General features: G+C 34.7%; 1 protein-coding gene across 6 annotated transcripts in view; it reads left to right on the top strand.

The window, feature by feature from the left end:
* LOC124237040 (NEDD4-binding protein 2-like) overlaps positions 1–10,306 on the top strand; it is an 86,514-nt gene extending 76,208 nt beyond the window's left edge. For 5 of the 6 annotated variants that reach the window (XM_046656203.1, XM_046656200.1, XM_046656201.1 and 2 more), the window contains 2 exons: positions 5,461–5,584; positions 6,864–10,306. In XM_046656203.1, the coding sequence (XP_046512159.1) occupies positions 5,461–5,584; positions 6,864–6,909 (170 nt within the window). In that variant the 3' untranslated portion in view covers positions 6,910–10,306. The remainder of the gene's footprint in view (positions 1–5,460; positions 5,585–6,863) is intronic. The other variant, XM_046656199.1, reaches the window with a different exon arrangement.
* Positions 10,307–24,908: the final 14,602 nt, after the last annotated feature.

The raw sequence follows: 24,908 nt of genomic DNA, 5'->3' as shown, positions 1-24,908 counted from the left end.
TGTTTCCTTTTCATCATCAGATAGTAACACTTAGAAAAATTCATTCTGTTTTAGTTACCCTAGACTCTTAATACTAGAAGTCATCTCCTTTCACCACTACTAGAGTATTTTTGAATTTTCAACTTGGCTTTCTCTTCCATTTTATTGCGGAGATGTAGAGTACATGCCTGAGCTATACCTTGCAGCTCCATAGCTCCACGCTCTCATTGATAGCTATACTGTTCTGATTAATTGATTTATATACATTTTAGAAAGCTTTATACTATACTTTATATAGGTTTATCAATTCAACACATCATCACTTGTAATTAATTATTTGATTAAGTATGATTGATATAAAAGGTTGAAAATTCATGTATCATGAAAAGCATGTTGAAGAGGTTACAGAGGGATATACTAATCACTCATGAATCCAAGTAACAAGTGATAATAGCATTTGTCCATATATGCCTCATATCTTTTTTTTTTTTACTCTTCTCTTTGTATTCTTCCCAATCCTTTTCTCTTTCTTCCCTCCTTTTCTAGTGGAAATCAACATGCTTCAGTTTGGTCTACAGTCTTCCTGGTCAATTTTTAAAATACCTTTACTATATGTATGTTCGTCCACTATAAGTCTATAGTACTCCTTTTGTGAATTTTAAAAAATGAATGTACATGGTATCACACTATATCATCAGCCAAGTCACTTATTTTATTTTCACCCAATACAGTTTTCAAGATCTACTTATCTTGGTGGATCTGGTCTTTTATTGTAACTGCTGTATAGTATTCTGTGAATGCATCATAATGTATCCATTCCTCTGTCGACAGATATTTACTTGTAATATTACATTGAGCTTTATTTTGTATATCAACATGTGTATTCTTATCACTTTTTTCTGACATTTTATATTGAAAAATCAAAAACCTACAGAGAAACTGAAAGAATTGTATGAATAAATACCCGTATATCCTTTACCTAGATAGTTGTTAACATTTGGCCACATTTGCTTAATCTCTCTGAAATTTGCTGAACCATTTGAAAATAAGTAGTTAGACATTGTGGTGCTTTACCTCTAAATACCTCAGCATATGTATCTCTTAGGAGCAAATTTATTCTCCTACATGATCACAATAACATTATCACTTTTAAGACATGTATTAAACATTGTTACAATAATATTATCTAAAATGCAGGCCATATTCAAATTTCTCCAGTTGTTTGGATAATGTCTTGTATAGCTGTGCCTTTTTGTCCCCCTCAGTCCAGGATCAGTCAGACATCACATTTTCAGTTGATTGCCCCATGTCTGTAGTCTCTTGTAATAGAGAATAGTTCTTCTCCCTGTTTTTTGTCTTCTGTGTTGACATTTTTGAAGACTCCAAGCCAGTTGTTTGCTAGTGTGTTGTGCAGTTTTAATTTGTCTGATTGTTTCCTTATGATTAGATTCAGTTTAAAATTTTCTTGGTAAAAATACAACATAGGGAATGTTAAGTTGCCCTTGGTGACTATATCAAGAGACTTACATGGTCAGATTGCCCCAATATTGGTGATGTTAAGTTTGATTTCTTAGCTAAGGTAGGACTTTATCAGATTTCTCTATGTAAATGTACCTTTTTGTAATTAATTAGTAATTTTTGGTGATTGATACTTTGTGACTGTGTGAATAACTGTTCTACAATATTTTGCCTGATGATTTTAGCATCCATTGATGATCCTTAGCTGAATCAATTATTATATTGGTGGTTGCATATTGATGTTTTATAATTTGTATTCATTCTATGTTTATTAGCAGGCATTCTTCAATAAAGTAGGGGATTCCCCTCCCCCGGTAGTTTTTTAAATAGAATTTTGGAAATGTAGGAGAAAATCTAGAAAACAATAAGAATAGAGATTAGAAAAGAGAAAATTTAAGAGCAGTTTAAATACATTATTTAATCTGAAGAAAGGAAAAACTCTCATATAGAAGTATTATAAGAGAACGTTCTGTCTATAGAGGATGAGTTAATCATTTATGCAATAAAATTTGATTATCTTCTGTATTCTAGATTCAAGGATAAAGCAGTGAAAAAGACACATAATCTCTGTCTTTATGGAGTTTGCTAATGGAGTGTGCTGTCTAGTAGAGTAGATGAGAGTGAACAAGTAGTTAACATAAATAATTTCCGTTGTGGTAAGAAAGTACAGGTTGCCATGGTGCATGTAGCGTAACTTCCAAAATCTCTACATAATCTGTTCCTTGGCCTGCCTCTCCATTCTCATCTTGTGTTGTGCTCCTCTTCCTTATCTGTATGTTTAGCTACACTGTCATTTCTTGACCTCCACACTAAGTTGGGCTACCCATTAATAGCCTCTCATAGTCTTCCTATGTATCACAGTCTTTATAAAAAGCTTATTGTGTAATTGATTATTAATTGGCCAAGAATTGAGTCAGTGATGATTATTAAATCATCTTTGTATATAGTGCCTTTCATTCAACACCCAAAAAAGTTGAATAAATGACTGAATAAAGGGTAGGTATTCCTCTGGTTTTATAGATGAGGAAACTGATGATTTAAAAAGTTTAATAAAATGGAAAATAATAAATGTTGGTAAGGATGTAGAGACTTGGAATTGCTGGTGGGAATGTTAAATGGTGCAACCACTGTGGAAAAAGTTGGCATTCCTTTAAAGTTAAACATAGAGTTACCATATGACCCAGCAGTTCTGCTCCTAGGTATGTACACAAGAGAATTGAAAACATGCTTTCTTCACATGAAAACTTGTACATGAATGTTCATAATAGCTAAAAAGTGGAAACCCAAATGTCCAATCAACTGAAGAATGAACAAACAAAATGTGGTATATCCATACAATGAAATATTATTCAACCATGAAATAGAATGAAGTACTGATGCCACAAATGGATGAACCTTGTAAACATTATGCTATGCGAAAGAAGCCAGATACAAAGGCGACATGTTGTATGATTTCCGTTTATATGAAATGTCCAGAATTAGCAAATTCATAGAAACAGAAAGCACATTGCTGGTTGCTGGGCCTGGAAAAGGAGGGAATGAAGAATGACTGCTAAGAGGTGCAGAATCTCTTTTTGAGATGATGGAATGTCCTGGAATTAGATAGTGATGATGGTTGCACAACAGTGTAGAATACTAAAAACCACTGAATTATACATTTTAAAATCGTGAATTTTATGTTATGTGAATTTTATCTCAATAAAAAAAATTACAAGAAAAAAAAGAGTTAAATAACTTGGGTAATGTGATCCTTGGTCAGACCCAAGACACAAATTCTTTCTAGAAGCCAAGGCCCATGTTGTGTATGCTGCCATCTGTAGTTACTGGAAGTCACCAGCAGATGGTAGTATTGTTGAATGCAGATGTCTCCAGGGGAAAATCTGTAGCTGTGCCTTGTGTTGCTTTTAGTTATAAGATGAAAGGATTGTCAAAATTGGGGATGAATTAAAAAAATATATCTGAACCTATGTGCCTTGTGATTAAAATATACGCCACCACCACCAATGAAGTCTTTTTGCTCCCAAATAAACCAGAAGCAGATCAATCCTTTAGATCTGACTATTACTTTATAGTAATTTACAGGGAATAGAAGAAAATGTTAAATGGCACCATGGGGATACAATCAGCAAAATACACACTGTGAAAATCTAGGATAAATGATCCAATTTTTTCAACAAATTGTAAAGAAAAACACAAGGGGAGGAAGAACCTTTAGATTAAAAGTATTTAAGAAATGTGTCAGCCAAATGCAACATGTGGGCTTATTTTTAACTCCAATTCAAATAATTTTTTTTGTAAAAAACATTTTTTTGAGACTATTGGGGGCAATTTTTAGCTATTTTAAGATGCTGATGGTATTAAGGGACTATTTTTAATTTTGTAAGAATGATGGTGACATTGTGGTTATATATATTTTTAAAGGAGTCCATATCTTTTTGAAATACTGAAATATTATGGTTGAAATGATAAAAACATCTGGGATATGCTTAAAAATGAGTTAAACAGTTTTTTAAAAGGTGATAAATGGTAGGAACAGCCTGAAATTTGGGAACCTAAACATATACATTCATTCAACAAACATCCTTTGAACACCTACTTTATTTGAGGCATCTGAGTCGCACAGAGGACATTTCATAGCAATAAATGAACTATGGAAAGGTGAAGTGGTATAAAGGATTGACCTACCTGACAAGGGGAGCAGTAGAGAAAGAGCAATGAGAATAAATTATGGTTAGTTAAGAGATTTAAGTTTTTTTAAAGTAAACTTGTTTGTAATATCTCATATGTAAAGTACAATGCGTAAATTACAGTTGTTTAGCTTAAAAACTTTTTACAAAGTGAATACCCTTGTGTAGCCAGCACTTAGGGAGAGTTGAATATTAAATGACGTATTGCTTAAAGGAATGGATATGGTTTAGAGTAGAAACGGAGATCTTAAGCAAAGAAGGAATTAGAAATGCAAGAGCAACATGTCCTCTTAAAATTCCAGGCTAAATATTGCCCTGGAGATGTGAGACTTGAAAAGCCATCTGTTTGTAGATCTGCTGGAGTCTTAGGGCAACTTAATGAGCAGAACATGGAATGTTTATATTATGTGTATATATATTTTATGCTAAAGATCAAAACTTGTTGCTATTTATAACTGAGGAACAAGTATTTATTAAATTCATTACATCAGCTCATTATTAACAGTTTTTTTGTTATTCTATTACAGCTATTATTGAGTTTCAGGATTTATTTATGTACTTGATTTTCAGAAAATCATATCCAAAGCAGGTGCTTTTAAGAGGCTCAGATTCGTTTGATGTTTAAGCATCATCTATGTAGAAGAGTTTCTTAAGTTAACAATTGATTATCTTAATAGTAGGACTGCAGTCTGTGCTATAATTAGTGGATTTGCTAATAGCTATTCCTGGGAGGGATATTCTAGAAAGCACTTGCTTTATATCCCATTTTACTGATGAGGAAACAGGCACAGATAGGCTAAGTAACTTGTCCATGGTCATCTCACAGTCATTGAGTGGCAGAGCTGCTAATCAGAACCAGCTGGCCAGCTTCAGAGTATTTCATTAATAGGGTTGTTGTGAAGATTCTTAGTTAATAAATACAAGTCACTTAAAGCTATACCTGATTCCATGCGTATAATAATTGCTTGGTATTATTAAATATTATTATATCATTATCATTATTTCAGAGAGAACTTCTGGTAGCACACACAAATATCCCTCTCTACAGGGGAAGAAACCCCTCTTAAGTCCTTAGGTGGGTGAATTGCTATGAGACTTCCATACCTACAGTGTAGATGAAACATACATTTTAAAACATTAATTTTGGGGCTTTTTGAGGTAATAAATCTCTAATCCCCATGAAAATAATTTTGTATGTGTTTGAGTGGTTGAAGTTTGTTTTCTATTGAGAATGTAGATAAATAAATTTTAACTGTTCCAATTCCTGCTGTAACAGAATTTGAGCAGAGTGGTGGTAAGCCCTATCTCTCTGTGATTACGGGCAGAGGGAGTCACAGCCAGGGAGGAGTTGCTCGCATCAAACCAGCTGTCATTAAATACCTCACAAGCCACAGCTTCAGGTGGGTATAGATTTCGGTTATGATAATGGCAATTGCCCTGTATAGAGAGTAAACACTAATGGTATGCTCAGAGCAATTTGTTAGAATAGTTAACTAAATTCAGCTATCTGATTTTAGCCGCAAATTTATACTTAAATTGTGATAGAATGTTCCCTGCAGGATTTGCGACATTCAGTAATCCAGAAATGAAGAAAAATGTGTTTGTTGTTGAAGTAATCATCTGATAAAAACTATTTCTATCATAAATTTAAAATTATAAAAGAAAGTAAATATATTTGTGTTTCTTTGATAATGTATTATCTAAGAGAATTAGATTATACATATCATACTGTAAGGTTGCTGTTTAATTATTTCTTTGAAAGAAAATATGTACTTGTAGATTTTGGAAAGAATTGGGAGTTTCTCCTGAAATATGCTTGTAATTTGAATGTGTTTAAACTTTAGTGGAAATGCTCCAGTCAGTATGAAGTTATACCTCTTCATGAGTTAAATGCCATTAATGATCTTAGCTGGCAAACATGAAATGTCCTTTTTCATTAAGTGATTATAATTCAATAACAGAAAATGAAAAGAAAAGTCCAAGCATAAAGATCTGTTGCTGGAAAGATTCCCTGAGGATGGATATCATTAAGTACCCTCCTCCCCATTAAGTAAAACCTCCTTCTAGATTTAATTAGTAAGGCATATTTTTTTATGCCATGTAACGTGTTGTTTGACTACATTATAGAAAATGGTAGCATTAATTCTGAGCATGCAAACAGATGACGGTTCAGAGTAGTTTTACAAAAAGAGTAATAGACCAGAATACTATCATGTTGGGATTAATGATTTATTTTAGAGACTACTGTTTCTTTAAATTTTACACTGAGGGAGTTGAAAGCGTTTCATAGCCTGATGAAGGAGATTTACCTCTTTTATTAGAGATTTCTTCTTGGTGCTGACTTAATGCACAGAAATAATGTAATGCAGACATCATCTTTTCCTTTATACATCAGGCTCTTCTTCGTGAGGGCCAAATTCAGGCTTCAGAGTTTTGAAAAATCTTAAATTATTATAACTACTAAGGAGTAACCCTCACCCTTAGGATTTTATTTATTTAGACAATAGATTAAAAGACACCTAAGTATAGATAATGGTCCTGGATGGTGGCTTAGTAAAGGAGAGTACTTTGATAGTAAATATTATATTTAACATAGGCATTTGGAATTGATTACAAGATACGTTCCTTAACCAGTTTGAAATCTCTCTCTTTAAAATAACTCTTTTCTCATTTCTGCAGGTTCTCTGAAATTAAACCAGGGTGCTTGAAAGTCATGCTAAAGTAAAATAAACGTCCTTGACTTAGAAGTGTGAAGGTTTGTAGGTTGAAATTAGTTTTATTTGCAGTAAATTAGTTTTACTGTAAACGTGTTTTATTAGAAATAATGTCCAGTTATAAAACAGAAAAACATTATGATGATGTTTTTTACAATTCAAGAGAAGTTTAATTTTTTACTGAATCAAATGCCAAATATGTTGTCTGTTAAAAATATTAAAGAGAATTTTTATTGATTACAAATGTCGAAGAAACATATCGGCTGCAGTTTTAAAGTTTGAAGTGCTCTGATTCTTTCTCAGAGAGAAAATGTTACTTTTGTATTAATTGTTGTTTGACGTTGAATAAAGTCCTAAAGGCTTCTCTGAGAGGCATTCAATTGCTTTGAGACTTGGTTCCTGCTCTCCAAAGGCTTATGTTAAAAGAGGAAAAAGCAGTGGTATCGCTCCTTAGAAATAGTGGTAACAAAAGCAAGGATATCTAGCAAAATGCTTGAATGTGTTTTGATTTCAGAAGTAAAAATATAAAATTATTTCATTTTGCTGTATCCCACAGGAAGGAAGACATGCTGTTGCACTTTCTTCTGCTTTTTATACGATCTTGATCTCTTACTTCTTGTTCCTTTCTTCTGTGTGTGTGCATTTTCCGGGAGGAAAGTTGAGTTCTGAGATTATGTTGCAGTTTTGTACTTCCATAGGCAGAAAAGTTTTCAGAGAAGAAGTTGTTAGATATCTACCAAGTGTTGCTGTCTCATAGAACTGCTTATAGAATGGTCTGTGTAAGTGGTATTTAAGACAGTACTAAAGAGTTATGTTTTATATTTGAGGTATGTAATCTCTAAACTGCAGTAGGTCAAAATCCTATTAACTGAAAACAAAGATAGAAAACATTTTTGATATAATCATAAAAGAAATCGGTAAAATTTAAAGGTTTTTTACCTTTATTTTTAAAAACAGCCAACTTTCTAAAAGGAAACTCATTAACTTCTGTTTTTTGGTGAGCTAAAAAGTCCTGTTAGTATGTTAATTGTTATTTCCTTTATACAGGTTTAATGTGGTAAAGTGTAATTTTCCAATATGGGACAATGGTTTAAATAAATTTGACTTTGGATGTGGAGAATATTTTCAACGTATATGATTTTAGCAAACAACTTTGTTGCTTTTTGATACAAAAAATCATTTGGATCAGGAATTATAGGATTGAGCTGAAAGAATGCTGAATTATAGCATCATTTCCCCAAAAGAACATTTTAATGAAAATAAAACTCAAAAACATATTTTTTATACATCATGAAAGCATGCTTTTAAAAGAAGAGCCATATCACTGAATTTTATTTCCACAGAAATAAAAATATGTTTGTTACTTAGAAATGGTTAGTGACTGGCATTGAAGTATTATTCACATTCTTATGTTTGTAGTAGTTTGTTAAAAAAAGAAAAAATGCCAACAGTTTAACATACATTTTTTTTGTAATGTCTGGAAGAGTTGTGTGCATTAAAAATAAAGCAGTTCCTTTCAATAACTTATTATAAACTACAGTTGTTAGTTAATGAAATAAAATATTTCTGTGTATAAATTAATATGATTCAAGAAATGTGAATAACAATACTAAAACCTGGACTTATTTGAATGTATGCAGCTGCATACTCATTTTTCTGTTTTTTGTATTTCCTCACCCAGTTTAAAAAATCACCGTTTTTGAGCACTTCTGCTAGACTTATTTCAATATTAATGTAATTATGATTAATCGGGAGCAGTCAAAAAGAACAAGAGGTGAGGTATTTTGTGAGCAGAAGCAAAATGAAAGAAGCTATGTTTTCCAAGCTGTATCAACTTTAATTTTATGCCTTATTTTGGTAAATCTCATAGTATTTCTTCTTAATCGTTATTCATAAATATATAGGCAAATTTTGAGCATTGTATGTGTTTTTTATGAAGTTGTTTAATCCTAACCTGCCTTCTACTCCACTGTCTAGCATAGTTTAAGCAACATATAATTATGAGAGAGAATTTTATAATCTCTTCCTTCTTGTTTTACCCATTTCTAAGTCCTAAATACCAAAGGTAAAGATAGTGTGGAGATTATCAAAGTTTTCATGTATTGGTGTATTTGTGCTAATACGTGAGTCATTAGAAAGGCTCTTTGCTAGCATCTGAATATTTTAAAAGTACAACACTTGTGTAGTTTGGAAGGTTTTAGTGACAGTTATATCCTTTCAGTAGTGTCTTACCAGTGGGAAAAAGAGAACTAATGTGGACACTCACAGGGGAAGTGGGGTTGCCTGGAGGGGACTCTTAACAGTAATTTTAATCCATCCACTTCCTTACTTTGAGATGAGAAGTGGAAGCATGCTGTCTTACATTTATTGGCTGTCAATATATCTCTATATTATTTTCAAGTTGAGAGTTTTTCAATGTATTAGTATTTCCATACTGTTTGCAATTCTGTGGCCTTTACCTACAGGATATATTACTTATTAGAAATCCTGACATCCTTTGAAGTGTCTTGTGTATTACAACACATTTTGAGAAGCTAAACAGTTCTGTTGGATTGTTTCCAGGCCTTTATTTTCATCTTTTTCTTTTTGAACTCAAGTATTTTGTATGCTTAAAAAAAAGAACATGTATAATAACAAGATTCGTTATTTCTGAGCTGGAAATTGGAAACTTCGAAACTCAGGAAATTGCTCTGACAATGTTTAACTGCTCTCAATGTAAGAAAATGACAAATGTGTATAAAAAAGACACGAAAATAACGTGTGCTGTTTTTTCCAAGTGCTTTTTCTAAGTGCTTTTCCATTGTGCAATGAGGTGAAATTTGATAATCTTTCTGTGTAATAGTTAAAATATTGCTTATTTTTATTTACATGATAAAGAAAACAGATTTAAATGTTTGTGTGGCCAAACAAAAAGTGTCATTTAAAAACTAAAGTTTATGTAGAATGTATGTTAATGGTGCTTATTTTTAAAATGTAATTCAAGTTTACAGTGTTACTTAATGCCTCTTCACAGAATTTAATAGAGAAACAAGGCTAGAATACATCTACATCCTGAAGAGCCTTTTATAACTTCACATTGTATGTTGACAAATTTTGTTACTTTCCTTAAAGTTGAGTAATTGACTTTCATGGTCCAAATGATGAACCTGTTATTAACAAATGGTTGAATTGACCGTGAGACTTCGCATTAAAATACAATATTGCAGCTATCAGATGGAGAATATATTATAAAATTTTCAGACAGTGTATCAGAAACGAATTGTTTTTATTTGTACTATAAATAAAATGTAATTTTGCTGTTAACGCTGTACTTTTTTATTGAAAATGTTTTATAGCTTTGCTTTTTAAATTTCTTATGAAACCATTTGCAAATTACGTGCTTAATTTAATAAAATACTTTAGCCACAGTCCAATGTGAGGAAATCCTTCATTTGATGTGGTAGGGTTAGTTGTTTAAATATTAAAATATATTTTTATGTGTTACATGGTAATTTCAAGGGAAAAGGATCCTAAAAATTTCATTTCTGTGCCACATCTTTTCTTCTAGTTTAAATTATTTTGCTATAGCAAATAGCTTATAGCTATTATCAAAATTAAGAATTGTCTCTCTAAGGGACTCAAGTAGTATTTTAGTTAATATTAAAGACCTTTGAACTTTATTCAACTCCAAAGCGGAATAATTTCATTCACTTAACAAGGACTTAAAAATATTTATTTAACAAATATTTATTGAGCACTTGCTATTGAGGATGCAGTGTAAGACAGAACTTCTATCCACAGATATAAAAAATTATTCTCATCAACTATTTTGTGTATAGTGATTTATACTATGGAACACTTTCATACCCGTTGTATTTTAAGTCATACAAGAATCTTATTAGATAAGTGGTGCTACCGACTTTAACAAGTAAAGACACAAAGGCTTAGAGAATTTGATTGATTTGTTACTTAGTGGCAGAGGTAAGACTTGAACCTGGATTCTCTGACTTCTAGTATAGAGCAACTTCATATGTCATAAGAGTAAGAATAATTACTTAAAAAGAGAGAATATCCTAATATTCCCATCTCAGAGAGATTTGACTTCACAATATATGTCTATGAAAATCTGCCATTTATAAATCTACCTTCCTCCTTTATCCAAAGGAACCTGATATTATGGATTTTCCCAGTGGCAAAGATAAAAGTTTATTTCTCTCAATATAAAATTCCAGAGACAGAGTCCAGGGCTTATGGGTGTGTTCTTTTCCATGAAGTTTTTTGGGATTTAAGATCCTTTTTGCTCACTACTCTACCATACCTGAAGTGTGGCCCTCATTTTCCTAGACCAGGGTGGGTGGCTAGAGCTCTAATCCTGTCTACATTTTATTGGAGGAAGGACAAAGAAGAAGGGAGCAATGGGCAAGTGCCAGTGATCTTTTATAGAAGATTTTTGGAAGCTGCCATAGGACCCTTCCACTTACATCTTATTAGCCAGAACTTAATCACATGGTCACATCTAGCTGCAGGAGATTACATGTTTTTTGATCACTGAATGCCATAATGTGAAAATTAATTTTTGATACATTCCTCCCAGAGATCTTTGTTGATGACTACTATGTGCTAGGAAGAATAAAAAGGAAATCACAGTTGCATATGTTTTAACTTAAATATTCAAATGAGTCATCAACATGGCTGATGGAATGGGCTTTCAGTTGATGACTTAACTGCTAATGAGATTGCTTTTGATCCGATAACTTGGTGGTGGCAACTAGATTAGGTGTGTAAGTTATTTCTAGTGATACTGCTTAGTTAATATATTTGCATATTGACTTTTGTGTTTTCTTAAACATTTATTAATCACATCCATGTCTGAAAGCTCAATACTTGTTGCAAGTGATTTAAAGCTAAGTAAACTTTAGGGAGATATAAACGTGTATGTCCTAAGAACTAGAAACTGCATTTAAAGAAAGAACTGTGGAAGCACTGGAGAGGAATAATTCTTTTTGGAGGTGGTAACTTTGAGCTTTGCTTTCATGATTGAAATCTTTAAATGACTTTCTGTAGAAAAAAGATTAAACACTTCAAATTCATGGATTTGTACATATATAACCATACAATTGTACCCCTCATAGGTTCTGAAGCACTCCTCTGGGTAATCTTGATTTATTTAAGTTTAATTTGCTAGAGATTTATTTAATTTTAATAGCTAATTAAACGTTAGCATTTTAATTTTAAAGAAGTTTCAGAATTTAATTCCTTAACCCAAGGAATGACTATATTTGGAGGTAGAGAAATAATAGAAAATGTGATCAATCAGCAGTTCTATTTGTGGTCTCATATAGGAGCAGCTGCAGGATTTGAGGTCAGGATGTAGAATGAAGTGATGGGGGCTGGCCCCATGGCCGAGTGGTTAAGTTTGAGTGCTCTGCTTCAGTGGCCCAGGGTTTCGCCTGTTCGGATCCTGGGCACGGACCTAGCACCACTCATCAGGCCATGCTGAGGTGGCATCCCACATAGCACAACCAGAAGGACCTACAACTAGAATATATAGCTATGTACTGGTGGGGCTTTGGGGAGAAGGAAAAAAAAGAAGATTGGCAACAGATGTTAGCTCAGGTGCCAATCTTAAAAAAAATAATGAGGTGATGGAGTTATCCCCTTTTTTCAGCTTTATTGAGATCTAATTGACGTTTAACATTGTGTAAGCTTAAGGTGCACAATGTGATGATTTGATATGTGTATATATTGTGAAATGTTTACTGCAAAAAGGTTGGTTAATGTATCCTTCACCTTACATAATTACCCTTTTGTTGTTCTTATGGTGAGAACATTAGAGCTCTACACTCATAAAAACTTTAAAGTATACAATGGTATGTTAACTGTAGTCACCATATTGTACCTTAGATCCCCAGAACTTATTCATCTTGTAACTGAAAGTTTGTACCATTTGACCAACATTGTCCCATTTCCCCCACCCTTCAGCCCCTGGCAACCACCATTCTACTGTCTGTTTCTATGAGTTCAATGTTTTTAGATTCCACATATAAGTGAGATTGAGATCATACAGTATTTGCCTTTCTCTGTCTGATTTATTTCACTTAGTACCCTCAAGGTTCATTCATATTGTTGCAAATGGCGGGATTTCCTTCTTTTTTATGTCAGCATAATATTCCACCACATTTTCTTTATCCATTCATCTGTTATGGACACTTAGGTTGTTTTCATGCTTGGCTTTTGTGAATAATGCAGCAATGAACATAGGAATACAGATGTCACTTTGAAATACTGATTTTGTTTCCTTTGAAACAAAGTTGGGTTGCTGGGTCATATGGTAGTTCTATTTTTAATTTTTAAAGGAATCTCCATACTGTTCCATAGTAGTTGTACCAATTTACATTCCTACCAACAGTATATCAGGGTTTCCTTTTCTCCACACCTTTGCCGGCATTTGTTATTTCTTATTTTTTGATAATAGCCATCCTAACAGGTTGGAAGTGATGTCTCATTATGATTTTGATTTGCATCTCCTTGATGATTAGAGATGTTGAGCACCTTTTCACACACTTGTTGCCCATTCGTATGTCTTTGGAGAAATGTCTATTCAACGCCTCTGTCCAGTTTTTAATTGGATCTGTCTCCTTTCTTTGCTATTGAGTTGTATGAGTTTCTTGTATTTTGGATGTTAACCCTTTATGATTTGCAGATATTTTCTCCCATTCTGCAGGGTTTCCATTTCGTTTTGTTGATGGCTTCCTTTGCTCTGCGGAAGCTTTTTAGTTTGATGTAGTTCTACTTGTTGATTTTTGCCTTTTTTTGCCTGTGCTTTTGGTGTCATATCTAAAAAATCTTTGCTAAGACATGTCAAGCAGCTTCCCCTCTGTTTTCCTCTAGAAGTTTTACAGTTTCAGGTCTTACGTTTAAATCCTTAGTCCATTTTGAGTCAGTTTTTGTGAGTGGTGTAAGATAGGGGTTCAGTTTCATTCTTTTGCATGTGAATATTCAGTTTTCCCAATACCGTTTATTGAAGAGATTATCCTTTCCCCATTAAGTATTCTGGGCTCCCTTGTCTAATATTAGTGGGTTTATTTCTGGGCTCTAGATTCTGTTCCGTTAGTCCCTGTTTTTATGCCAATACCATACTGTTTTGATCACTGTAGCTTTGTAATATAGTTTGAAATCAGGAGGTGTGATGCCCCTAGCTTTGTTCTTTGTCAAGGTTGCTTTGGCTATTTGGGGTCTTTTGTGGTTCTCTGTGAATTTTAGGATTGTTTTTTCTATTTCTGTGAAATAATGCCATTGGAATTTTTTTTTTTTTTTTTGAGGAAGATTAGCCATGAGCCAACATCTGCTGCCAATCTTCTTTTTGCTGAGGAAGACTGGCCCTGAGCTAACATCCATGCCCATCTTCCTCTACTTTATATGTGAGACACCTGCCACAGCGTGGCTTGCCAAGCAGTGTCATGTCCGCACCCGGGATCCGAACTGGTGAACCCTGGGGCCGCCGAAGTGGAATGTGTGAACTTAACCACTATGCCACTGGGCCGGCCCCTGCCATTGGAATTTTGATAAGAATTGCTTGAAATCTGTAGATGGCTTTGGGTAGTGTGGAAGTTTTAACAATATTAACTCTTCCAATCCATGAACATGGGATATCTTTCATTTATTTGTGTCTTCAGTTTTTTTGATCACTGTCTTGTAGGTTTTCAGTGTACATACTTTTCAAATCCTTGGTTAAATTTATTCCTAAGTATTTTATTGTTTTTGATGCTATTGAAAATGGAATTGTTTTCTTAATTTCTTTTTCTGATAGTTCATCGCTAGTGTATAGAAATGCAACTGATTTTTGTATATTGATTTTGTATCCTGCAACTTGAGTGAATTTATTTATTCTAACAGTTTTTTGGTGGAGTTTTTAGGATTTTCTATATATAAAATCATATCATCTGTAAACAGAGACAGTTTAACTTCTTCCTTTCTGATTTGGATTTCTTTTATTCCTTTTTCTTGCCTAATTGCTCTGACTAGGACTTTCAGTACTGTGTTGAATAGGAGTGTACCCTTGTCTTGTTCTGAGTCTTAGAGGAAAAACTTTCAGCCTTTCACTGTGGAGTATTTTGCTAGCCATGGGTTTGTCATATATGGCCTTTTTTGAGCTATGTTCCTTCTATACCCATTTTGTTGAGAGTTTTTATTATGAAAGACTTTGAATTTTGTCAAATGCTTTTCTGCATCTATTGAGATGGTCATATGATTTTTGTCTTTCAGTCTATTGATTTGGTTTATCACATTTATTGATTTGTGTATGTTGAAGCATCCTTACATCCCAGGGATAAATTCCACTTGATTATGGCATATGATCTTTTTAATGTACTGTTGAATTTGGTTTGCTAGTATTTTGTTGCAAATTTTTCGTCTATATTCATCAAGGATATTGGCCTTTGGTTTTCTTTTCTTGTAGTATCTTTATCTGGTTTTGGTATCAGGGTAATTCTGGCCTCATAAAATGAGTTTGGGAGTTCTCTCCTCTTCTTTTTTTTGGTCAGAGTTTGAGAATAATTGACGTTCATTCTTTAAATGTCTGGTGGAATTCACCCACAAAGCCATCTGGCCCTGGGTTTTCTTTTTGGGAGGTTTTTGATTACTGATTCAATCTCCATACTTGTTATTGGTCTGTTTAGATTTTCTGTTTCTTCATGATTCAGACTTGGTAGGTTGTGTGTTTCTAAGAATTTACCCGTTTCTTCTAGATTGTTCAATTTGTTGGTGTATAATTGTTCATAGTAGTCACTTATGATCCTTTGTATTTCTGCGGTACCAATTGTAAAGTCTTTTCTCTCATTTAGATTTTTATTTATTTGAGTCCTCTCTCTTTCTTTCTTGGTAAGTCTAGCTGAAGATTTTTCAGTTTTATTTATCTTTTCAAAAAACCAGCTCTTAGTTTAATTGACCTTTTCTATTGTTTTTCTATATTTCACTTATTTCTGCTTTGATCTTTGTTATCTGCTTCTTTCTGCTGACTTTGGGCTTAGTTTGTTCTTTTTCTAATTCCTTGAGGTGTAAAGTTGAGATCTTTCTTTTCTTTTCTTTTTTTTCTAAATGTAGGCATGCACTGTTATGCACTTCCCTCTTAGTACTGCTTTTGCTGCATCCCGTAAGTATGGTATCTTGTGTTTCCATTTTTCTTTCTTTCAAGATATTTTTTGGTTTCATCTTTGACCTATTGGTTGTTCAGGAATAATGTTGTTTAATTTCTACATATTTGTGCATTTTCTCATTTTCCTCTTGTTGATTTCCAGTTTCGTGCCATTGTAGTTGGAAAAGATATTTGGTATAATTTCAATCTTTTTAAACTTTTTGAGACTTGTTTGAGATGTAACATATCTATTCCAGAGGTTCTTCCATGTGCACTTGAGAAGAATGTATATTCTGCTGCTCTTGTACAGTATGTTCTATATATGTCTGTTACATCTGGTTGGTCTAAACTATAGTACAAGTCCAATATTTCCTTAATTATTACTGTCTGGATGATTTATCCATTGTTGAAAGTGGAGGATTGGAGTCCCTTACTATTGTATTGTCTGTTATTCTCTTCACATCTGTTAGTATTTGCTTAATATATTTATAAGCTTTGATGTTGGATGTGTATGTATTTCAATTGTTATATTTTCTTGATGGCCACTTTATCATTATATAATGACCTTCTTTGTCTCTTGTTACAGTTTTTGACTTAAAGTTTGTTTTTTCTGATATAAGTGTAGCTACCCCTGCATTCTTTTCATTTCTATTTTCGTGGAATATCTTTTTCCATCTCTTCATTTTAAGCCTATATGTGTCCTTTATGCTGAAGTGAGTCTCATGTAGGCATCATATAGTTGGATCTTTTGTAATCTTTTCAGCCACTCTCCACCTTTTGATTAGAGAATTTAATCCACTTACACTTTAATTATTGCTTTGTAAGGACTTACTGCCATCTTGTTAATTGTTTTCTGGCTGTTTTGTGGTTCCTTTATAACTTTCTTCTTCTCTTGCTGTCTTCCTTTGTGAATTGATGATTTTCCATAATAGTATACTTTGATTCCCTTCTCTTTATCTTGTGTATGTCTCTTACAGGTTTTTGTTTTGTGGTTACCCTGAGGCTTACTTAAAATATCTTATAGATATAAGTCTATTTTAAGCTGATAATTTAATTTTGATCGCATACAAAAACTCTATTCTTTTACTCATCCCCTCGCATTTTATGTTTTTGATGTTACAATTTATGTCTTTTTATATTGTGTACCAACAAATTATTGTAGCTATAGCTATTTTTAATATTTTTGTCCTTTAACATTTGTACTAGAGTTAAGTACTTAACACACCACCATATTAGAGTATTAGAGTATTCTGAATCTAACTATATACTTGCCTTTACCAGTGTGTTTTATATTTTCATATGTTTTCATGTTACTAATTAGCGCCTTTTGTTTCAGCTTGAATTTCAGCATTTCAGCATTTCTTGTAAGGCAGGTGTAATGGGGGTTAACTCCCTCAGCTTTTGCTTTTTGGGGAAAGTCTTTATCTCAAATTCATTTCTGAAGGACTGCTTTGCTGGGTAAAGTATTCTTAGGTAGCAGTTTTTTCTTTTAGCACTTCAAATATTTCATCCTATGCTTTCCTGTTCAGCAAGGTTTCTGCTGAGAAATCTACTGATAGCCTTATGGGGATTCCCTTATATGAGAGAATTTTTTTTTGTTCTTGTTGCTTTAAAAGTTTTCTCTGTCTTTGATTTTGGGCCATTTTATTATATGGTTTAGAGAAGATTGTTTTGGATTGACATTATGGGGTGACTTGTTAGCCTCATGAAGTTGGATGTCCAAATCTTTCCCCAGGTTTGGGAAGTTCTCAGTCATTATTTCTTTAAATAAACTTCCTGCCCCTTTCCCTCTCTTCTCCTTCTGGGACTTCAGTGATGCATAGATTTTCTGTTAATGGTGTCCCTTAAGTCCCATAAGCTTGCTTCATTTCTTTTCATTCTTTTTTCTTTTTTGCTTCTCTGACTAAATAACTTCAAATGCTCTGTCTTTGAGCTCACTGATTCTTTCTTCTGTTTGGTCCAGTCTTCTGTTGAAGCTCTCTATTGAATTCTTCAGTTCAGTCATTGTATTCTTTCAGGTTCAAAATTTGTTTGGTTTTTTTTTTTATGTTTTCTGTCTCTTTACAGTTTTGTTCTTGTGTTATTTTCCTGATTTTGTTATGTGTTCTCTTATAGCTCCCTGAGCATCTTTAGAAGAATTATTTTGAATTTTTGTTGGGCAATTCATGTATCTCCATTTCTTTGGGTCAGTTACTGGAAATTTACTGTGTTCCTTTAGTGCTGTCATGTTTCTCTGATTCTTTGTGATCCCTGTAGCCTTGCATAGGTGTTTGCACATTTGAAGAAGCAGTTTCTCTTCCAGACTTTATGGGCTGACTTTGGTAAGGAAAGACCTTCACCTGTGGGTGGGGGCACACTGGAGCATGCTATATCACTTATTTACAAGACAGCACAAAACAGTATACTGAATATGGTTTCCTTCTCTGGATTGAAAGCCATCAGATGAAAATATCCTTTTAAACGGGAGCTATGAAAACACACATAGATAACCTTTATTTGATTGCAACATTAACTTTTCAGTACGTAGATTGTGTTTTATTATACCAGTGGTATAATAAATGAGGTTCTATTAAAAATGAGGTTCCAGAATATTGTCCTATGAAATTTTGAGAAATCTGGAGTGCCCTCTAAGGAAAACAAAAACCATTAATAGCATCACTATAACCACTGGATTTGGGACAAATCATACTTGCAGCATGCTGAACAGGAGAGGAAGATGGGAAATTTATTTGGGAAGGATCAGTCTGCACTGTTCAAGACTTAGGAAAGAAAGTCAGTATCATAGACTAGCTCAATCAGTGGTCATGGGAGGAAGTACCTCAGTCAAAGCGTGTTTCTGGTGTTGCTACGTCAGCCTGACCTATTTAATATAAGATATAGCTATCTCATATTTGTGTATATGTTTCTTAATTAGATATTCACAGTGACCCTTCCACCAGGAGCATGGGGGAGACTAAAAATTCCAGATGAAAATATTTAAAACATTCTAATAGCATTGCATATTTCATAAGATAGTAAGGGCTTCAGCCAAAAATCTGAGTGAAAGGACTTAGAGGCACCTTTATAAAAGGTGCCTCTGGTCCTGACTCACCTTGGTTTCAGTTTTCAGTCTTGTTGGGGAGCAGCAACAGAAGACAGAGGCCAGCATACCTGGAGACTAATAAGAGATACTCCATAAAGATGAAGGGCTTTATCCTCAGTGGGGATGATCAGAAGTAATTTTGCCCTCCTTCCCACTCCCAGAAGACTTCAAGGAATGTTGCTTTGGCACTGAGCGGAGCGAGAGACCAAAAAAAAAAAAAAAAAAAGTAAAATTTATAATCACTAGTGGCCCTCACAGATTAGCAGCCAAAATTATATTACCTACACAGTCTAAAAAACATCAGGTTATGAATTGAATTTAAAGAAGTCACAGCCTGCTAATGCCACCATTAGCTGCCTGGCAGAAGCAAATACAAATCTTAGAGACAATACACCCTCATCTTGGAGGATTTAAAAAAAGAAGTCCCACATACTGTTTTCCAAGGAAAACAAGTAGTTTAAAATAAAAAATAACCAAACACACGAAGATCTAATTCACCAAGAATGGTAACCACCAGAGACAAAAGAGCAGAAACAGACCTAAAAAAACTGTATTAGGAGTTTTCAAACATAGATTAAAACGTAACCATAAAAAGATATATCCTATCTTCTTAGTGACCATAGATGCAAAAATCCAAGCGAAATATTGGAAAAACAAATCCAGTGGTATATAAAAAGCATAAGGTATCACAACCAAGTAGGTTTATTCCAGGAATACAAGGATATAATTTACCACTTTAACTGAAGGGGAGAAAAAAAGTCATTTGATTAACTTCATAGATAAAGAAACAGTATTTGATAAAATTTAATACCTAAAATGATAATGCCTAGAATGATAAAATATCTCAGATACCTAGAAATAGAAAGGAGTTTCTTTAGTCTGATAAACAGTATTTTTTTAAAGCACAAATATCATACTTAAAGGTAAATTTATTGAAATCTTGCCTCCTGAGGTTGGGAAACTGGATATATAGGAAGAAAAGTCAATCTGGGTGCTTACCTAACAGTATACATAGGTGGACTCCAGAAGGATTAAAGACAGTTGTGACAGGTGAAGCTATGAAATTAATAGTACGTGTATGTCATCAACTTTAAGACTCACAATGTATTATTTCTGAAATCGAGATGGTCCTTACTGTAGGTTATTTCTTACAGTTGCCATTGGCTGTATTTTTCACAATTAAACACCTGAAATCATTATGCATCTTTATACATGGCATCTGGGATTTCATTAAATATTATAAGTAATTTTGGAAAGCATCTTTTTGACCTGGGGGTGGGGAGCAACTTAAAACCCCAGAAACAAAAGCGTAAGGCAAAAATGTGAATTTCATAAAGTTTTTTGCCCAATGAAGAACATCATGAACGAAAATAGGAGAAAATATTTGCAATGTCTGAATGCCAAGAGGCTAATTCTAAATATAAGAGAAACTCCTGTAAAATTAAATCCCAGTAGGAAAATGGTCAAAGAATATGATGAAGCAATTTACAGAAAGGGAGACTCCAAAAGGCAACAAGCTAATAAAGAGAATTTATTCCTAATGAGAAAAATAAATTAAAATAAAAATGAGATGTTCTCTTACACTCAGTCTGGCAAAATGGAAACCTGGATAATGCCAAACATTACTTTAATGCACCAGCAATGGGAGTGCAGACTCGTGAGAGAGCAACTTGTGAGAAACCTGGAGAGCAGTACTTAGTTAAATACAGTGGGCCCTCCCAGTCGGGGGTTCCGCATTCCCGGATTCAGACAACGGCGGATGAAAGGCCTAGGTCAGTTGCATCTGTACGGAACATGTACAGACTTTTGTAGTCATTATTCCCTAAATAGTACAGTATAGCAACTATTTACATAGCATTTACATTGTGTTAAGTATTATAAGTACTCTAGAGATGATTTAAAGTATGTGGGAAGATGTATGTAGGTTCTGTGCAAATACTATGCCATTTTATATAAGAGATATGAGCATCTGCAGATTTTGGTATCCTTGGGGGTCCTGGAACCAGTCCCTCCCACCCCCGTACTGAGGGACAACAGTATTTATATATCCTATGACTCAGCAATCTTATTGCTGGGTATATGCCAAAGAAATTTTTACGTAGGTCCACAGGGATGATGCAGGACGTTGGAGGTAACGTAGGTCTTCGTCACTGGAGGAGTGTGAAATGGTTGATACGCACTATTGAGTACTATGCAGGAGTTAGCAGCAACGGGCATGATGTATACACAGCAACATGGATAAGTCTTAAAAGCAGTGCTGTGTGGAAAAAACAACGAGATCTATAGCACAGTACTATTTGTCAATTGTGCAGACAAAACGACAATGTATGTTTTACAACAATACATACAAACAGTGACACACATGGAAAATATTTTAAAGCTTGCCTGGGGCAGGGAAAGGATATGAAAATGAGGAATGCAGCAAAAAGGGAATAAATCAATAAAATGAGAGGGACCTTGCACAGACCTATGATGACAGTGTGCCATGAACTAGGGAGGATGATTAATTCAACCCTTTCCTGTGAAATCCACTAAATAAGTAACTTGGTGGGCTAGGGATGGAGGGAAGCCAAAATCTGCTTCTTTCTAGGAACTGATGCTTAGTTTGCTTTGGATTGACTTTGCCCAGCTTCAGGAGAGCCAATCAACTGGCATCTGCTAATGCTGAAACTGCATGGTACAGCCAATGGTTACAGTAGTTGAGATCTCTTTCTGGGAAAAATACCTAGAATTGTTGTTCCCGGAACTGAACCCTGGCTAATACAACGAGGTCACAAATTTCTTACTCAGGTTAGTAAAGTGAAATAAAATAGAGAAGAGGTTATCCAGGATCTTAAGATATTTAAATCTTACTGGAAACTTCATGCTGCCCAGAAAACAAAGAAGACGGGTAAGTATATCTCTTGGGAGACCTGTGTTTGGCCATGGCAGTCAGCAATGAAAACAGATTTTTGGGTGTAGTTACACATGTTATAATTTTGACTAGTAAAGTTGTGGAAGCTGTTATCCAGGTGGCCTTTGGGAGGTTTCCTATTATCAGCTTTATATAAGCTAAAATCAACAGTCTAAGAAGACTAAAGCTCAGACTTAGAATTTATCAAGGAGAGACCCAAGGGACATTTTACCTGGCCTGCCATAGTAAGCTAATGACCTGGCTTCTCTTTAAGTGGGTCCTGGAATACTGCCTCTCTAGAGTACAGTGGATTACAAAGCTCAAATTGGATGGTACTGTTAGGGAAGATTTCCTGCCCTTGATGTCTAAATGATGAGCCAGTTTGTTTATCCCCGTTAACTCTTTACATGTGGACTCATCTGATTGAATGCTGAATATTAGGCTTTTGTTTTTGTTGTTTTGTTTTCTGATAGCTTCTACTATCCCAGAAAGGTACCTAATATATAGAATTAGGTACTCAAAAATCAGTGAAAATCAGCTTATATTGCCAAAAACAAAAGCAAATTGAATCTAAATCTGATTGAGCCTGTAGATCCAATAGCCAATTGATCGGAATTAGAGGACACAGGAATATGGGGTGCAATCACCACAATATGGACTGCAGGAAACTAACAACACAGTTTCTTCAAATAAATTATGAAGGGGGAAAAAAAAACAAAAACGGAAGGGGAGCCTATACATTAAGACTTAAGAAATATATTAGCCCTTTGCAATCTATGGATCTGATTTCCTGGTTCAACAAAAAAAAGAGAAAACTTTTATGACAAGAGACTTTTTTTTTTTAGGGATGGTGATATTTTGGTTGTATTAGGAAAAACTAGTCTTTCTCCTATGTCTTTCTCTCCTGTAAAGGGAAAAACCCATTTCTTCCTCCTATGTGTTTCTTTCCTCTGTGTCTCCTTTACCGCTTATACAGAATCCTACACTTCTGGTCACCAAATGTGTGGAGGTTTTCCCATCACACTGAGCAATTCTCTACAATACCAGCTGGGTGTCCTACAATTCAACTCAATTCTGGCACTGTCTACTCAGAGATAGCATCAGATTCCACAGGTTAATGACTCAGTCCCACAAGATTGTGCCTCCCCTTCAGATGCCAATCGTAAGTAGTAGATCCCCACTTACCACTTCTGTCTAACTGGGCCACAAATCAGGTTCCATGACCCTGTCCTCAGATTTGATTAATTTGCTAGAGCGAGTCACAGAACTCAGGGAAACACTTACTTATGTTTACCAGTTTCTTAAAGGATACAAATGAACACCCAGCTGAAGAGATACCTAGAGCGAGGTCTCGGAGGAACCTGGGCATAGGAGCTTCTGTCCTGTGAAGGGTTGGGAGTGCATCACCCCCCAGTGTGGATGTGTCCACCCGCCTGGAAGCTCTCTCAACCCCATACTATTGGGATTTTATGGAGATTTCCTCATGTGGACATGATCAATTATTACTGTTTCCAGTCCCTCTCCTTTCTCTTAAGGATGAGGGGTAGGGCTGAAAATTCCAATCTTCTAATCATGGCTTGGTCTTTCTGGTGATCAGCCCCCATTTGGAGCCCATCAAGAGTCACCTGAGTAGAATGAAAGACGTTCCGAGTGCTCTTACCACTGAGGAGTTTACAGGGGACTTGGGAGCCCTGTGTCAGGGATGCAGTCAAAGTCAAATTTTAGAACGAGAGATGCTCCTAGTGTTCTTGTCACTTAGGGAATTACAAGAGTTTCAGGAGCCCAGCGCCAGGAACCAGGGCCTGAGACCAGTATATATTTTCTATTATCTCACAGTGGTTATATTTTTAGAAGAGTCTTTACTTTTTGAAAATGATACATGCTGAAATATTTACATAGAGTGATATGATGTCTGGGGTTTACTTGAAAATAAGATGAAGTGAGTCAGGCTACTTAGGAAATCAGATTGGTCTGAGTTGGTAAATATTGAAGCTGCAGGTTCATTATTCTATAATGTCTACTTCTGAATATATTTAAAACTCTATAATGGAAAGCATTTTTAAAAAGTTGGGTAGAAAGCTTGGAGAGGTGGACTCTAGACTTGGCTCTGGGTATGACTTCCAGAACACTGCAGAATAAACCTGCCGTAGTAGCTGCCGCCTCTGCCATAATTAAAAGGTGAGGAATCAGGAGGCCACCATGGCACCATTGCCACAACTCACTCTCTACACACCCAGAGCTGGTGACTAGGCACCTGGAAAGTGTTGAAGAAAACCTAACCTCTCCATAACTTGACTTTTTAGCAAAATGAGACATTGCAACAGATAGATGGCCTCTAACTTGCTTCTGCCTCTTGAATCTCGTAAGAGTGTATCTAATTGGTGGAAACTATTTTATATCCAGATTTTTACATGCCAGAGAGGTCTAAGAAATGTAATTTTAAACTTTCCAGCCTCTACCATACAAAAAGTTTCATTAGAAAAAAGTGGAGCTGGAGGATGAGTTATCAAATGTCCATATTTACGACACATGGTACTTGTCAAACCAAGCACTAGAAATAAAATGGGTTGATGTATTTATCACAAAAGACTTGCATGTCAACTGAGGTATGTAGAGGTATGCCAGGGAGTACCACAAGTCCAGGGTCAACTTAGCATGTTTCAGGGGCATTAATTGTACTCAATGGCAAATAACGCATATTATTATTTTATATACTTTATTTCATATTAAAACAAAAATGAATAAATTGTGGAGAAGAATGGAAAACTTTGCCTTATTTTTTAAGATAAAATAGTAAAGTTCAGGGCCGGCCCCGTGGTGCAGTGGTTAAGTTCACATGTTCTGCTTCGGCAGCCTGGGGTTCGCTGGTTTGGATCCCGGGTATGGACGTGGCACTGCATGGCAAGCCATGCTGTGGTAGGTG

Source organism: Equus quagga, chromosome 3 (genome assembly GCF_021613505.1).
Source record: "Equus quagga isolate Etosha38 chromosome 3, UCLA_HA_Equagga_1.0, whole genome shotgun sequence".
Taxonomy (NCBI): Eukaryota; Metazoa; Chordata; class Mammalia; order Perissodactyla; family Equidae; genus Equus; species Equus quagga.
Note: the sequence above shows the minus strand (reverse complement) of the source record. Positions and strands in the feature narration are given on the sequence as shown.